The sequence below is a fragment of the Corvus moneduloides genome, chromosome 1, assembly GCF_009650955.1.
Source record: "Corvus moneduloides isolate bCorMon1 chromosome 1, bCorMon1.pri, whole genome shotgun sequence".
Taxonomy (NCBI): Eukaryota; Metazoa; Chordata; class Aves; order Passeriformes; family Corvidae; genus Corvus; species Corvus moneduloides.
The window spans coordinates 2,549,697-2,563,386 of NC_045476.1; the positions used below are offsets into that span (position 1 = coordinate 2,549,697).

The window sequence follows — 13,690 nt, forward strand, 5'->3', positions numbered from 1 at the left end:
CTCCCGCCTGCTCCGCTCCACTCCCAGCCAAACTTCCTCCAGGGGCAAGGTGGGGGACGGCAGCCCAAAAATACACCCGCTCCCCCCGCCCCAAACCGGGCTGAGAGATGCTGTAGGGCAAGTCAGCGGCCCCCCAAACCCTCTGTAGTGTCCCCCTGTCCCTTTTCCCCCTCCTGCCCCCCCGTCGCGGTGCCAGACGCTGGATCCCCGACCCTCGCCCGCCTCCCCCCGCGGCCCCGGGGCTCAAGGTCAGTAGCGGGGAGCGATGCGGGGCTTGGGGGGGCCACGCTGCGGGTGGTGACACGCTGCTCCCGCACCTCCAGCGCTTTCTGTCACCTCTGCCTGCCCCCACTGCCCGGCCGGGGTCCGGGGAGGGGAGCGGGGCGATGAGGATGGTGAGGATGATGAGGATGCTGCTGTCCAGCGGCCGCTCGGAGCTGCGGGGGGCTGTGCCGGGACACCCCCCGAGCCTCACTCGGCAGCCCGGGAGCGATCAGGAGTTAAAATTGTCCGAGGAGTCCCCGCCAGCCGCCTCGCCCCCGCGGGGTCGGTCCCCGCCGGCTCCTTTGCGGGGTGGCCTCGCCCGCTCCCCGACAAAAAAAAAAAAAAATAATAAAAGGAAGCTTTGAAAAGCGTGGGAATTAGGAAGAAAAGCTTTTTAAAGGCAGCTCCGTGCGTGCCCTCCCGCCGCAGGGGCACCGCAGCGCGGTGGCAGCGCCCGTCCGCAGCGGCCCCGCACCGGGAGTGACCGCGGGGCGACCCCCGAAATTCTCCCCGGGATGAGCCCAAAATTCCCCCCGGCAAACGCGTTTGGTCCACGCCGGGGGGAGATGGGGTCACCCCGCATCGCTGCTAAGGACTCCCTTGCCCCGCTTAAAAACCTCGGCGACCAAACAAAAAATAAACGTTTGAAATTAAACCAATAATTTTAATATGATTTTAATTGTTCTATGGAATTATTTGAAGAACCGCAGAAGCTTTGCGACGCCGATGCCAAAGCTGAGGGTGACCGAGGCTCCTTTTACGCCTTAATCCCTTCAGCGCTCTCAGGGATGGTGGCGGGTGGGGGGTGGCAGCGCCGGGGGAGGGTGTCCCTGTCCCTGTCCCTGTCCCTGTCCCCCCGCATCCCGCATCCCTCATCCCGCCTGCTCCAGCCCTGAGCCGTGTTCTGGCAGCTGCCGGACAGGCAGTGAGGAGGCTGCGAAGCTGTAAGGCACGTCTCGCCGAGGTTAATTAGCCTCGGCAGGAGTAATTAGCCCAGGGCTAATTGCAGGGCTGGGTGTCGCCATCCCCCGAGCGCTGCGGATGCCGCCGGGGGGCTCGGCCGTGTCTGCGGGGTCCTAAAGGCTCCCGGCAGGGACAAATTAGGGACCACGGGGCTTTGGGAGCCCCCCAAGAGCCGGAGGTTGGGCAAATGCCCAGCAGAAGGTGGGGCAGCCCAGGGCAGAGGAGGTGGGGAAACCCATCGCGTCCCCTCCGCCGGTGGTGTCCCCGTGCTCTATCCTGGATCCCACTAGGAATTAGAGGTGGGGACACCAGAGACACACCGGAGGAACCCCATCCCGGACAGCTGGCATCCTGGAGCAGCTCTGAACATGGCGATAGATGGGAAGAACCCCTCATCAGGAGCACCTGGCTGAGCTGCCCCAAATCCTGGCTCCCGGGTGGGGTTTGCGGGAACCTCTTCGCACCTGAGTTGTGCCCCGGGGCTCAGCCCCAGGTGTGACCCTCTTCTCCTTCCCTTCAGCCTCCAGGGAAGCCCACAAAGCAGAGCTGGGGAGGAGCAGCAGGAATTCAGGGTGTTTGAGGAGTATGAGGGCAGGTGAGCTCTCACTCCTGGTTTTCCTCCCTCTCCCTTTCCCAGGTCTGGATCCCTCCCTCGTGCCGGCCGGGGCTGTGACCTCCCACCATGGGGGTTAAAGCGATGCTCCCCAGCTACGAGCTGGGGTTTTATGCTCTCGTGGTGACCTGTGCTGTGGTCTACAGCGGCAGCGGGATCTTCGAGGCATCCAGAGGTAACGCTCCCATCACATCCCCGGGAGGGAGGATGGGTGTAAGGTGCCTGCTTTTACAGCTGTTGATATCAGCAGCAGATCTCTGGCTTTGATTGTTGCAGAGAACAGCTTGGAAATCCTTTTTAAAGGGATTTTTGCCTTGTTGCTTTCTTGTCCCTACTTCCAACTGCTCAGGGCAAGAGGCTGTGGGATGCCACAGGTCTCCAGGCAGTGCCAAAACAGGCAACCAGCACCCTGCCTACACAGGGCTAATTCCCTTTTGTGTTTGTTTTTTTCTTGGGGGTTTTGTGTTTGTTTTGGTTTGGGATTTTTTTTGTTTGGGGGTTTTTTTATTTGTTTTTGACCTTTTGGGGAGTGTTTGCTTGGTTTTCGTTTGGAAGCCCACAAACCTGAAAATTTCATGTGATCAGCCGGGGGATGTGTAGTGAGAAAAAGGCTTTGCTGAAAATTCCTGCAGAAACCTGTGGCCACTGACTATTTTGGTTGTCCATGGCAATCAGGCACTTTTGGGATGGGGCATTTGAGCCCTGCTAGCTCATTATCACAATGATGAAGGTTCCCTGCCTGGCTTGAACAGAGATCCCGTTTCCCAGAGCTGTTTCTCTCCTTGTAACTCTGGTTCTTTTGCAGACAGCATGAACAGAAAGGCCTTTCGGGATGGCATAAAGCCAGGCTGGCACTACTTCGGCAGAAAGATGGTGAGTGAGGAAGGGCTCAGGCTTTTCTAGCTACAGACAGCCTGGTCAGTGGAGACAGAGAGCTGGATTTCTGCTGCTGACACACTTTTGCAAAGTCCATGTAACTCGTATTTTTCTCCCTAAATTAGTGGGGGAAACACCAGTCCTGCAGGGCTGTGGATGCTCCGCTTTGTGTATGCCGGGATGAGCGACCTCTGCACGCCCCTCCGGGGTTTTATGTCCCAGCTAAAGTGCTCGGGAGTCCTTGGGTGGAAAATGGGCAGAAAAGGCTTTAAAAGTTGTGGGGCTGGGGGCAGTTTAAAGTGCCTGGTGCTGCTCCTGCAGGACGTGGCCGATTTCGAGTGGGTGATGTGGTTCACCTCGTTCAGGAATGTCATCATCTTCGCCCTCTCGGGACACGTCCTCTTCGGCAAGGTCTGCTCCATGACTGTGCCACAGGTGAGCCAGGGATGTGGTGGCATGGATTTGAGAGCACCAGGGGTGGCCTGGCACCTGTGGAAGAGGTTTTGGGGGATGCTCTGGGATGGGGGGATGTTCTGGGCTAGGGGGAGCAGGGTTAGGGCTTTCACCCTGCTGACCACGGCCGCTCTCTCCCCAGCACCGGGCTGTGATGTACATGATCTACGGGGTCCTGGCCGTGCTGGGCAGCATGGGGCCAGTCTACCTGATGATCATCCTGTCCCACTGCCTGGTCCTCTACTCGGTGGCGCTGGCCAAGCAGAAGTGGCTCTGCTACGTGGCCGGGCTCTGCTGCCTTGCCTCCTTCAAGGTGGAGCCGTTCGGCTCGTGGCAGGTGGGTGCTGTCCTGGCTATGTGTCCGCCTCTTTTCCAGGCCATCTGGCGTCCATCTCCTTGGGTTTATCCCCAGGGAGGGCTCCAGGGGCAGCCCTAGACCCTGGTCATTTCTCCTGGCTGCATCAGAGCTCCCACAGTGTGTGAGAGGGAGGGGACTGTTGAGGTGCCGAGTTCGGGAATAAATCCCACAGCGATTATGCCATGTTTTGGTGGCTTCATGCTGTTCCAGTACAAAGGGCATCTGGGTCCTTCTTGCTGCCCAGGCAACAACTTGTCAGCCTGTGGCTGCCCTGTGGCTCAGTTTCCCCTGTAGTAACACGCAGCTGGGATGGATTCAGCAATGCCCATCTTTTAGGTCACAGCCTAGTTAAGATTTTCTCTCACTGCTGGGTGGAGAAAAGCCCGGGAAGGACCTTATTAAAATATTCAGTCTCTCAGCAGGACAATGCTGCCTTTCCCTGCCACCATAGATGTGTCCCTTCTCTCTCCATCAACCACGTGCTGGCTCTGCTTTACTCCCTGGGGACACCTGTGACAGGGTGACATTGCCACCCCAGACCAAAGCCTGTGTGACCAACAGCTGCTTGGTGACACGGCCAAGAGGATCTGCCACTTCCTGACTGCTCTGAGCTGCAGGAGCCAGCTGGGAAATCGAGCCCCAGTTTCCTCTTTTCAGCTCATTAACTTCAGAGACAATTGGTGTCAGAGCATAATTAGAGGTTTTTCTTGAACTGAAAACTAAACTGACGGAGGTCAGGGTTAGATGAGATGTTAGGAAAAAATTCCTCCCTGTGAGGGTGGGGAGGCTCTGGCACAGGGTGCCCAGAGCAGCTGAGGCTGCCCCTGGATCCCTGGAAGTGTCCAAGGCCAGATTGGATGGGGTTTGGATCACCTTGGGCTAGTGGGAGGTGTCCCTGCCCATGGGATGGACTTTAAGGTTCCTTCCAACTCAAACCATTTCTGCTGCCCCAGGAGTGGTGTCCCCAAAAGCGAAGGAGCACAGAAGTGACACCACACTCCTGGTGGTAACTCTCTGTTTCTTGTCCAGAGCGGGTTTGTAACGGGAGCTTTTGACCTCCAAGATGTCCTTTTCTATGGAGGATGCACCTTCACCATCATGCGCTGCATGAGCTTTGCCCTCGAGAGCTCCAAGAAGGAAGAGGGCATCTACTCCATCTTCAACCTCCTCAAGTACAACTTCTACCTCCCATTCTTCTTCTTTGGGCCTGTCATGACGTTTGACCAGTTCCATGCCCAGGTGAGTGATCCTGAGGCCAGGCTGGAGCAGGACTTCTCCCCAGTTTTGGTTTTTTTTGGTTTAATGTCTTCAAAAAATCCATCTTTTGCCACAATGAAGGTGCAAATGGTTGTAGAACTTTTTGTGGTCACCTGTAGTCTGTGACTGTGCATTTTTGTGGGGAAGGGCATCAACTGATGGATTTTTAACCTTCTTTTTGGGTTTTTTTGGCCCTTTTCACTGACAATGGAGGATCTTGCTGTGATGTCCTTGCCCACTGGACATCTGCACTGCTCAGTGCCTCAGTTTCCTCATGTTGTCACCCCAGGACCTTCATGGTGAGGGCCACACGTATGGTGCCCACCTGTGGGACCTCTGCAGGCTGTGAGAGCAAGGACAGTCTCCATTTGCATCCAGCTACTTCACCCAGGGAGCAGGAGTTTCCAGGAGTGGCCTGTGTGTCTTTAAACCAAGTTATTTCCCAGGAAATAAATAAGATTGGGTGGAAGCTGAGTTCCAGCAATCAGGGGCTCCATGAAATACCCTGATGCTCCAAGTCTTTGCCTGTTCCATACAACTAAGGGAGCTTTTAGATGAGCAGGCTCCAAACAGCTCTGGAAAACACCAGCAGAAGCCTGGGCTGGGACTGACCTCTAGAGCTGCTCCACAGTCCAAGATCCAGGAAACCTGCAGTGCTGTGTCCCCCCTCACTCTTCCCACCTCAACCTCCTTCTACACCAAGGATCAGCCTTGGCCACCAAATCAAACTGGTGATGCTGGAAAAGGGAGGTGTTTGGTCAGCACTGATGCTGTGGAGGATTCCTACCATGTCCCTGGGTCCTTCTGCAGAAGAACAGCTACATCGAGTTTTTGGACCCAAATTGATGCCGGGGTACAAGAATGTTTTGGAAAAACATTTGTGAGTTCAGAGGAAAAACCAGCCCAGGCTGGGGGAGAGCAGCCAGAGCCTCATGGTGAGGAGGAGATCAAAGACTCACCAGCCCAGCACCTTCTCTCATGTGTGGGGCTGGTTCTGTTTGCCTAAGAAAGGCATGGGACCAGCACGAGCCACGATCCAAGCCCTGCTCCTTGCCTGCTCATCACCTGTGGAATTAACAACCTCATGGTGCCTCTTAAAAGGAACAAGTGCCCTTGGATCTTACTGGACATATTAAAAAGGATTTTTAGAGCATTTGACCCCGAAGATCATAAGGTCAGCTCTGGCGACCCCTTCAAGGATGCAGCCAGGTCCTTATAAATGAGGATGTTAAACTCCCCATGCCTCCAACACCTGAACTCCCACTGCTCCTGCAGAGCTGGATCCAGGGGGAGTTTTATTTCCTGCTCCTTTGCACAGCCCCCAATCAGGATGTCTGAAGCCACTTAACAAGCAATTCCCCTCTCTGCTGCTTCAAACGCTCACCCCAAAGGCACAAGGATTAAGTCTCCAAACCCTTTCCCCTGCCCTGGCCTGGGGTCCTGGCTTGGCCTGGCCACCACTGCCATCTCCTGGCTACATCCCCCCTGCACTGCTGGAGCTGCGGCTGGCTGCAGAGGTGAATTCTTAATTGCCCAAGAGCAATTAGGGCAGGAGGCAGATAGAGCCCTTCCCCAGGGTGGGATGTATGGCCCAGTTAGAGATCTGATCTGTCCCTTTGGATCCTACTGGTCTTACATCCTGGTGGAGCTCTTGCATCCCTATGTGAGATGGGAACTCACCTGTACCAGGGCTTGGCCAGCCAAATTTGGGTGGAAAAGCATCTTTCTTAATGAGATCAAGGGAACAAATTCCCTTCTATAGGGTTGGGAATGTGGGGGACACAGCCCTGATCCCAAGGGGGTGGTGGCCAAGTGCTGGCACCACACACAGACACGAGGATGAGAGGAAACAACCTCAAGTTGCACCAGGGGAGGCTTGGATCGGATATTAGGAATATTTTCTACAAGGAAATGGTTGTCAAGCATTGGAACAGGCTGCCCCAGGGATGGTGGGATCACCATCCCTGAAGGTATTTCAAAGATGTGTGGATGTGGCACTTGGGGATGTGTTTTAGTGATGGGCTTGGCAGTGCTGGGTTAATGGTTGGACTCAATGATCTGAATGGATTTTTCCAACCTCAGCCATTCTGTGATTCCATGGAAGGAGGGTTCTGTGTCCTCCCACACAGCTCCATGGCAGACCCTGTCCTCCCTCAGCTCAGGGTCCAGCGACCTCTTTGTATCCTTAAAGCACCTGGTACTTAACAGACACAAACAAAAATCTGGCAGAGGCTTTAATTCTCAGGAATCATCTGGATTTGACAACAGGGCTGGTGCAGCAGCCTGTGGATTATGCAGGGAGAGCTCCCACCTCTCTCACGGAATAAAGGGGAAGTAATAAACATAAGAGGATTTTGAATACAGCAGCAATTTTACGGCGATGTGGGGAAGCAAGGACACGGCTCTGCCCCGTGTAATCCTGAGAGCTCACTCTGGTGATGTTTATATGACAACAACCAGAGATGTGACAGCTCCTGGAGGCAAACCCCAGCCCCTGTTCATGCAAGACACAGCAGAGATGAAATCCCCATCAATCAGGTCCCACCGATTCGGGACAGCCCCTCGAGCAATTCTCCCTCTCACTGACAGCCAGATCTGCAGCAGGAGCTTCAGAGAGCATCAGTTCTCCTCCTCCTTCTCCCAGACGACCCTGGACAAAAATACAGCAGAGCTGTCAGGTTGGGATTCCAACCCTGGAATCCATCCTGGAGATGTGATGGGTGCAAGCATTTGCTCCCTCTTAGTGACCTGTGCAAGGGGCTGTCCTGAAGCCTTTTCTGAGCATGTTGCTGCAGAATGAGCATGAAACCCTGGCAGCTCCCTGGTCAGCGTGGATTTCACCACACCTGGAGTCCTGAGTACAGCCAGACCTGTCACTGCTCTGTCTCACCACATGCCTGCTCTGCTGGAAACCCCAGAGATGGGACCAGGAGGGACATCCCTGCTGTCCTCAGCACGGGGGGTGTGGGAGGGGTGCTCTGGGTGACATATGTCCTGCTCCTTGTGGATGTGCTCACCTGAGCCAGTCCTTGGGTCTTCCTTAACCAGTGGAAATTTGGGCCAATAGACCATGGTGTGATTTCTAAAGGCGAGTGATGAATCCATTCCTACTTGGACTTGACCATCCTTCTGGATGAAGGAATGCTGCCCATCCTGTCCCTGTCCTCAGCCCCACCCTGGTTTGTCCCTCCCTGCAGGTGAGCACCCCAGAGCTGAGGCGCAAGGACGACGAGATGAAGAGCATCCGAGTCAATGCCCTGCTCCATGCTGGGGCCATCGTGGCTGTGGACATCTTCTTCCACTTCTTCTACATCCTCACCCTCCCTTCCGACCTGAAGTTCGTGAACCGCCTCTCGGACTGGTCCTTGGGTGAGTGGCCGTGCTCGGGCATGTTCACCCCTGTACTCAGCTCCAAAGCAGTGGTGAGTGATCCAGATCTCCATCCACCCCCCTTGAGAGGCTTTGGGAATGTCTGTGTTGGACAGGTTTGAGTAAAAACCCCTCATCCTCCCCCTGGCCACGCACAGAGCTGGGGTTGGGCAGCCCTGGAAAGGATACCTGGTGTTGGTCTGACCTTTTCACAGGGTAAACTGTTTAGTTTGGGGTTTAGGAAGCTGAGCACCAAGACATTTTTGTTGCCTTTGGACTGGAAGGGAGCTCAGCACCTCCAAAAATCAGCAGGGCACAGCAAACCACGTGCAGAAAGGCAAAGCCTGAGTGCATGTAAGGAATGGTGTCCACAGAGCAGTCAAACACTGGAGTTGGTGCCCAGATGGGTTACAGATGATCCCAAAAGAGTCATATTCAACACTTAAATGAACAATGTCCAGAGCAACAAATCTCTATTTAAAGTTGGGTGTTCTCCAAGCAGGGCTGGACCAGAGATTTCCAGAAGGCAAATTCCCAGGATAAGTGATGGTAGCAGCACTGGCCTTTGGCTGGCAGCTGGATGGAGGATTCCAGCTGGTCAAATCCATGTCTGATGGCAGCATTTCAGACACCACCACACAGCAGAGGAAAAGCAGGGGCTGGAGGAGCCTCATGTCTCTCCAGAGTGGCATCTGGAGACCAGGATAAAATCCTAATGCAGCTGGAATGTCACTAACATTGCTTTAGGGTGTCCCAAGAGTCGTGGATGGACTGATCCCAGGTTACTCCAGAGGGAGCTGAGCTCTTCTGACTGACCACCTCTGCCTGGCCCACGGTGGGAGCATCCCTTAGTCTGGGAGCTGGATCCCACCAAGATGGGTGCATTTTAGCTCCTGTTTGCAGAGACATTTGAAGTCTTTAGTGGCTGTTCCTGCAGGGTTTGTTCCCCAGTGTCAGACACCTCTTTAAATCAGAGGTCCTGGCCCTGGCTCTTCTGTAACATCGACGTTACATCCATGGCCAGAGGGAGCCGGGGTGGGAGGAATTTTGATGGAGGTGCCAAAAAAACCTCAGAGGTCAGACCTGAGAACTGTGATAATTTCATCACAGCTTAACAAGCCTCAGAGGGAAGGAACAATGATGGAATAAATGACTGTATAAACAGAATTTCTTCACCAAGACCAATAAGCAGTTTGCTCTCAAATACCTCAAGAAGAGATTGTGCTTTGGTTCAAGCCTCTTAAAAAACTTAGTTTCAAAAGATTTGCTGGTCCAACACAGCAGTGAGTGTCTTCTTGATGTTATATTTGTTGCAATAGACTCCATGCTCCCATGGGCCATGATATCCCCAGAAATCCTGATGCATCATTCCATGCTCCTTTTCCCCCATTTGACTCCCATTTTTGCTCCAGCTGGCCTGGCCTACTCCAATTTGGTGTATGACTGGGTGAAAGCTGCTGTCATGTTTGGGGTCATCAACACCATCGCCAGACTGGACCACCTGGACCCACCCCAGCCCCCAAAATGCATCACCATGCTCTACGTCTTTGCCGAAACGTGAGTACCCCGCGAGCATGAACGAAGAGCATTTGAGAACCTGCACGAAGGAGAGGATACCTGGGCTGTCCTGGGCAGCTGGTCTGTGAGTTGGAGACCACCTGAAATTGTAGTCTAGACCTGGCCATAGCCCAGGGAAGTATTTGCTTCCAGGCAGGAAGCAAAAGATAAGGAGAAAAGTTAAACCTCATCTATAATGGCAGTGGTCCAAGGAAGGAGCATGGAGGGCTTCTGTGAGCAAGGTCCAAGTTGTGCCTTTGTGTTGGGTGTTTTCTCTGTTTTAACAGGTTTTTGTCATCATTGTGTGTTTTAACATGTCCTTATCCTGTTTTAGGCATTTTGACAGAGGGATTAATGACTGGCTCTGCAAGTAAGTGTCCAATCCACCACCTCTGGTCTGGTTCAGGGTCTTCCTTTCCATCCCAGAGCAGTGAAGCATCACATGCTGTTCGTCCCAAAGCTGGGCTGTCCTGTCTTCTGGATAAATGCCACTATTTGCTCTGTTTAACCCCAAACCCGTTGAACTTATTGCACAAAGAGCAACAGTCCCCTCCTCCAAAACTAGGAATAGAAGAGTCCTGTCCCAAAATCCCTGTAAGTCTGGTGGGTTTAGCATTCCCTCAGAGGAGGAAGAGCCAGGTTTATATTTCTCTAGGAGGAAAGGGGAACTGAGTCCTGTAGCTCCATCTTCATCTCCCTCAGCCTTTCACCTCCCTTCATCCATGAGTTCACCCCAGCAAACCTGTACTGAGGGAGGTGGCTGCTCTGCGATAAGACCCTGAGCACCAGCAAGTCTGAGAGAGCCTGCAGCTCCAGAGACCCCAAGTTCTAGCAAATTTTACCTGCCAGAGGGGGAAAGGTGGATATTTTGTCCTCAAGCATTTATAGGTTTGTAGGAACACAAGTCACAAGCGGTTGGGGCACAGCAAAAATCAGTTCATTGCAAGAATGTGTCAGCAGAACATCCTCCCTGTTTTACTGGGGTGTCCTGGACTGACCTGCCCGTGAGGAGCTTGGGAAAAGAGACTCCAGAGGGGTGTCCCAGACTACAGGGAGCACCAACCACCTTCCCTGGCCCTTAGATACGTGTATGACTACATTGGAGAGAACCACGACAACATCCTGAAGGAGCTGGTGGCCAGCATCTCCACCTTCGCCATCACCACGCTGTGGCTGGGGCCCTGCGAGGTCGTTTACGTCTGGTCTCTCTTCAACTGCTTCGGCCTCAACTTCGAGCTCTGGGTGCAGAAGTTCTTCCAGCTGGGGCCCTTCGCCAGACTGGAGGTGAGGAGCTTGGCTGCAGTGGGGATGGGGAGGGGACAAGGGGGCTGGGGACAAGCTCTGGTGCTGGAAAATATCCGTGACTGGAGGGAGCTCACACTGGTTTGTAGGAGTCAGATTTTCAGCTGAGGCTGAAGAGCAGAATCCCTGAGGATGCCATGAAGCTCCATGGCCTGGCCTCCTGCGTGGAGGCCTGAAGCTCTTTTCCTGTGGCATTTAAAGTCATGGAATCATTAAGGCTGGAAAAGACCATCAAGCCCAACTGTCAACTCAGCACCACCACCGTGTTCACCACTAAACTGCATCCCTAAGTGCCATAGCCACATGTTTTTTTGAACATTTCCAGGGATGGTGACATCCCTGGACAATCCTTGGGATCAGCTACTGCACTGTGCAAGGGAAGCACGGTCCTGGTGCTCTGTGTCCCTTCATTTTATGTACTTTGTCACCCACCCACGGCACACTCCTTCCCCTGTGATGCTTCACAGGAAATTTAGGTTGGGGAGGAGATCCCAGAGGGGGAAAAAAGAGGTCCAAGAGAAGCAGAAATGCATCTCCAATGAGGCATCAAAGTGCCAAAGATGGACACAAAATATGAGGTCTGTCCTTGGAAATATGTTTATGCACATGGGGGTAACCATTGGAATATTCCATGGGGAATGTCCGTATTCTGTGATCCTGTGGGGAAGTGTTTATGTATTTCCTTACAGGAATAATTTGTTCTTCTTGTTCTACAAAGCATCTTGGCATTCTCAGTGGTTTTGATCTGATTTCTTTTAAAAGCAAGTGTTTAGATGCTAGAACAAATGATTTTTAAAACACTCCAAAGCTTAGTGCCCTGTCTCTGTTCGGGACCAAGGTGTCTCAGGGACATGCTGGAAACAAAACTTAGGGAACTCCATCCTGGAAACAGTTATGTTCCTTATTTCTTTTTCCCAATCTAAAGTCTGGAGCTCCTAAACTGGGTAAATAAAGATCTATTTTTAATAAAAACCATGGAGAGCAATCCTCCTGTTTGCTCTCCTTGTTGGACTCCTAATCAGATTAAGGCTCTCACAGGCAGTGAAATCTCCTTCCCTGCGGCACCACAATTCCCAGCACCAAGTGGCCTGGGGATTCACCGTGCTCTTTGAGGGCTGCTATAAACTCCTTCCCTGCTCCACTCACAGCAGCTGATCCTGAAGATTATGTGCCAGTGACAATTTCACTCTGCTGCTGCCATTAGTTTTGAGCTTTTTTAATTTTTTTAATTCCTAAGAAAATATTTTTACCAAGACCCAGGAGTGATTTGCACGTAGGGCTAACAATAATCCTGGGACACAACAGATTCTTCTGCCTCGAGGAGTGGCTTACCCAAGGCAAGAGGTGGAGAAAGCAGGACTCAATCATTTCATTTTAAAGGGGCTCTGAGAGAACTGGAGAGGGACTTGTGACAAGGATGCGGAGGGACAGGACAAGGAGAAATAGATTTAAACTGACAGAAGGCAGGGTTAGATGGGATCTTGGGAAGAAATCCTTCCCTGTGAGGGTGGGGAGGGCCTGGCACAGGGTGCCCAGAGAAGCTGTGGCTGCCCCTGGATCCCTGGAAGTGTCCAAGACCAGGCTGGACATTGGGGCTTGGAGACACCTGGGATAGTGAGAGGTGTCCCTGCCCATGGCAGGGGTGGCACTGGATGATCCTTAAGGTCCTTTCCAACCCAAACCACTCCATGTGTCTGTGATTCTACAATTATCATGAAACTATCTAACATCTTGTCCTTACCCATGGGACATAGTCCAGGGTCCCTCATTCACCACAGCAGAAGTTTTGCCTTGTTCTTATATTTCTTTGTCCCAGAGGCACTAAAGGCTGCTCTGATTTTTGCCTCTTCTCTGGAATCCCAGCTGGAGTTTCCTGGAGTTGCACTGGTCCCCCCCTTTCCTTACAGACCCTTTTCCCTCTGCTCCTCTCCTCTCCACAGGCCAAAATGTCAGGGGCCATGTCTCGGCGGATCAGGGCAGCTTTTGGGGCTGTGAACTTCTGGGCCATCGTCCTCTACAACATCCTGGCTCTCAACAGCCTGGAGTTTGCACTGCTGGTGACCAAGAGACTCCTCGTGATGGGTAAGGTGCTGCCAGCCTTCCCCACTGAGAGACCCCTGTCTTAATGGGGGGACACTGGTGCAGGAGCTGAGGACTGGGATTTTGAGTCCTTGTGGGTCCAAAGTGTCTTGGCCACTGGCTTGTGGCTGCTCCCAATGTCCTTAATTCTTATGGGGAAAGTGCAGGCAGTGGTTTCTTAGCCCCCACGCTCCTCACTGGGTGTTCTGTGGTACCAGCTGCCTTCCAGGTGTGCTTGTACAGCTCCTGGCACAGCCTGACACTGGTTTAGGCTCCCTGGAGCACTGCAAGGGTCACATTCACCTCACCAAGCAGGGCTGAGACCCTGCCTGTGAAACAGTCCCCTTGCTGGAGAAAGGGATCTACTCATCCTGCCTCATTTCCTCTGCTTCGGCAGACATTCCTGCATCATCCTGAGGGTGACAGGTACAAATCCTCATCCTGCAGTCTGTACATTTCTAATCAGTGGGTTGTGGCACTATTTTGAAGTCTTCTTGAGCTATAAATAACCATTCTCTCTGGGATGGGGCTGGCTTAGGGAATGGGTAATGTCACACTCTGGGCTCCGTGTGTCAGGAGTGCCTGCCCGCTGAGCTCGG

General features: G+C 53.2%; 1 protein-coding gene and 1 long non-coding RNA gene across 4 annotated transcripts in view; one reads left to right on the top strand and one right to left on the bottom strand.

Annotated features, from left to right (window-relative positions):
- HHATL (hedgehog acyltransferase like) overlaps positions 1-13,690 on the top strand; it is a 15,503-nt gene continuing 1,813 nt past the window's right edge. The window contains exons 1-11 of one of the 3 annotated variants that reach the window (XM_032091641.1): positions 1-248; positions 1,865-2,015; positions 2,646-2,713; positions 3,038-3,151; positions 3,312-3,506; positions 4,557-4,766; positions 7,982-8,153; positions 9,566-9,710; positions 10,045-10,080; positions 10,793-10,994; positions 12,953-13,094. In XM_032091641.1, the coding sequence (XP_031947532.1) occupies positions 1,910-2,015; positions 2,646-2,713; positions 3,038-3,151; positions 3,312-3,506; positions 4,557-4,766; positions 7,982-8,153; positions 9,566-9,710; positions 10,045-10,080; positions 10,793-10,994; positions 12,953-13,094 (1,390 nt within the window). In that variant the 5' untranslated portion in view covers positions 1-248; positions 1,865-1,909. Of the gene's footprint in view, positions 249-1,145; positions 1,721-1,864; positions 2,016-2,645; positions 2,714-3,037; positions 3,152-3,311; positions 3,507-4,556; positions 4,767-7,981; positions 8,154-9,565; positions 9,711-10,044; positions 10,081-10,792; positions 10,995-12,952; positions 13,095-13,690 lie in introns of those variants that run through there. The other 2 variants (XM_032134537.1, XM_032091553.1) reach the window with 2 other exon arrangements.
- Positions 7,006-13,690, bottom strand: part of LOC116435685 — a 12,413-nt gene continuing 5,728 nt past the window's right edge. Inside the window, exon 2 of the long non-coding RNA XR_004236820.1 lies at positions 7,006-7,434. This is a non-coding gene — a long non-coding RNA (uncharacterized LOC116435685). The remainder of the gene's footprint in view (positions 7,435-13,690) is intronic.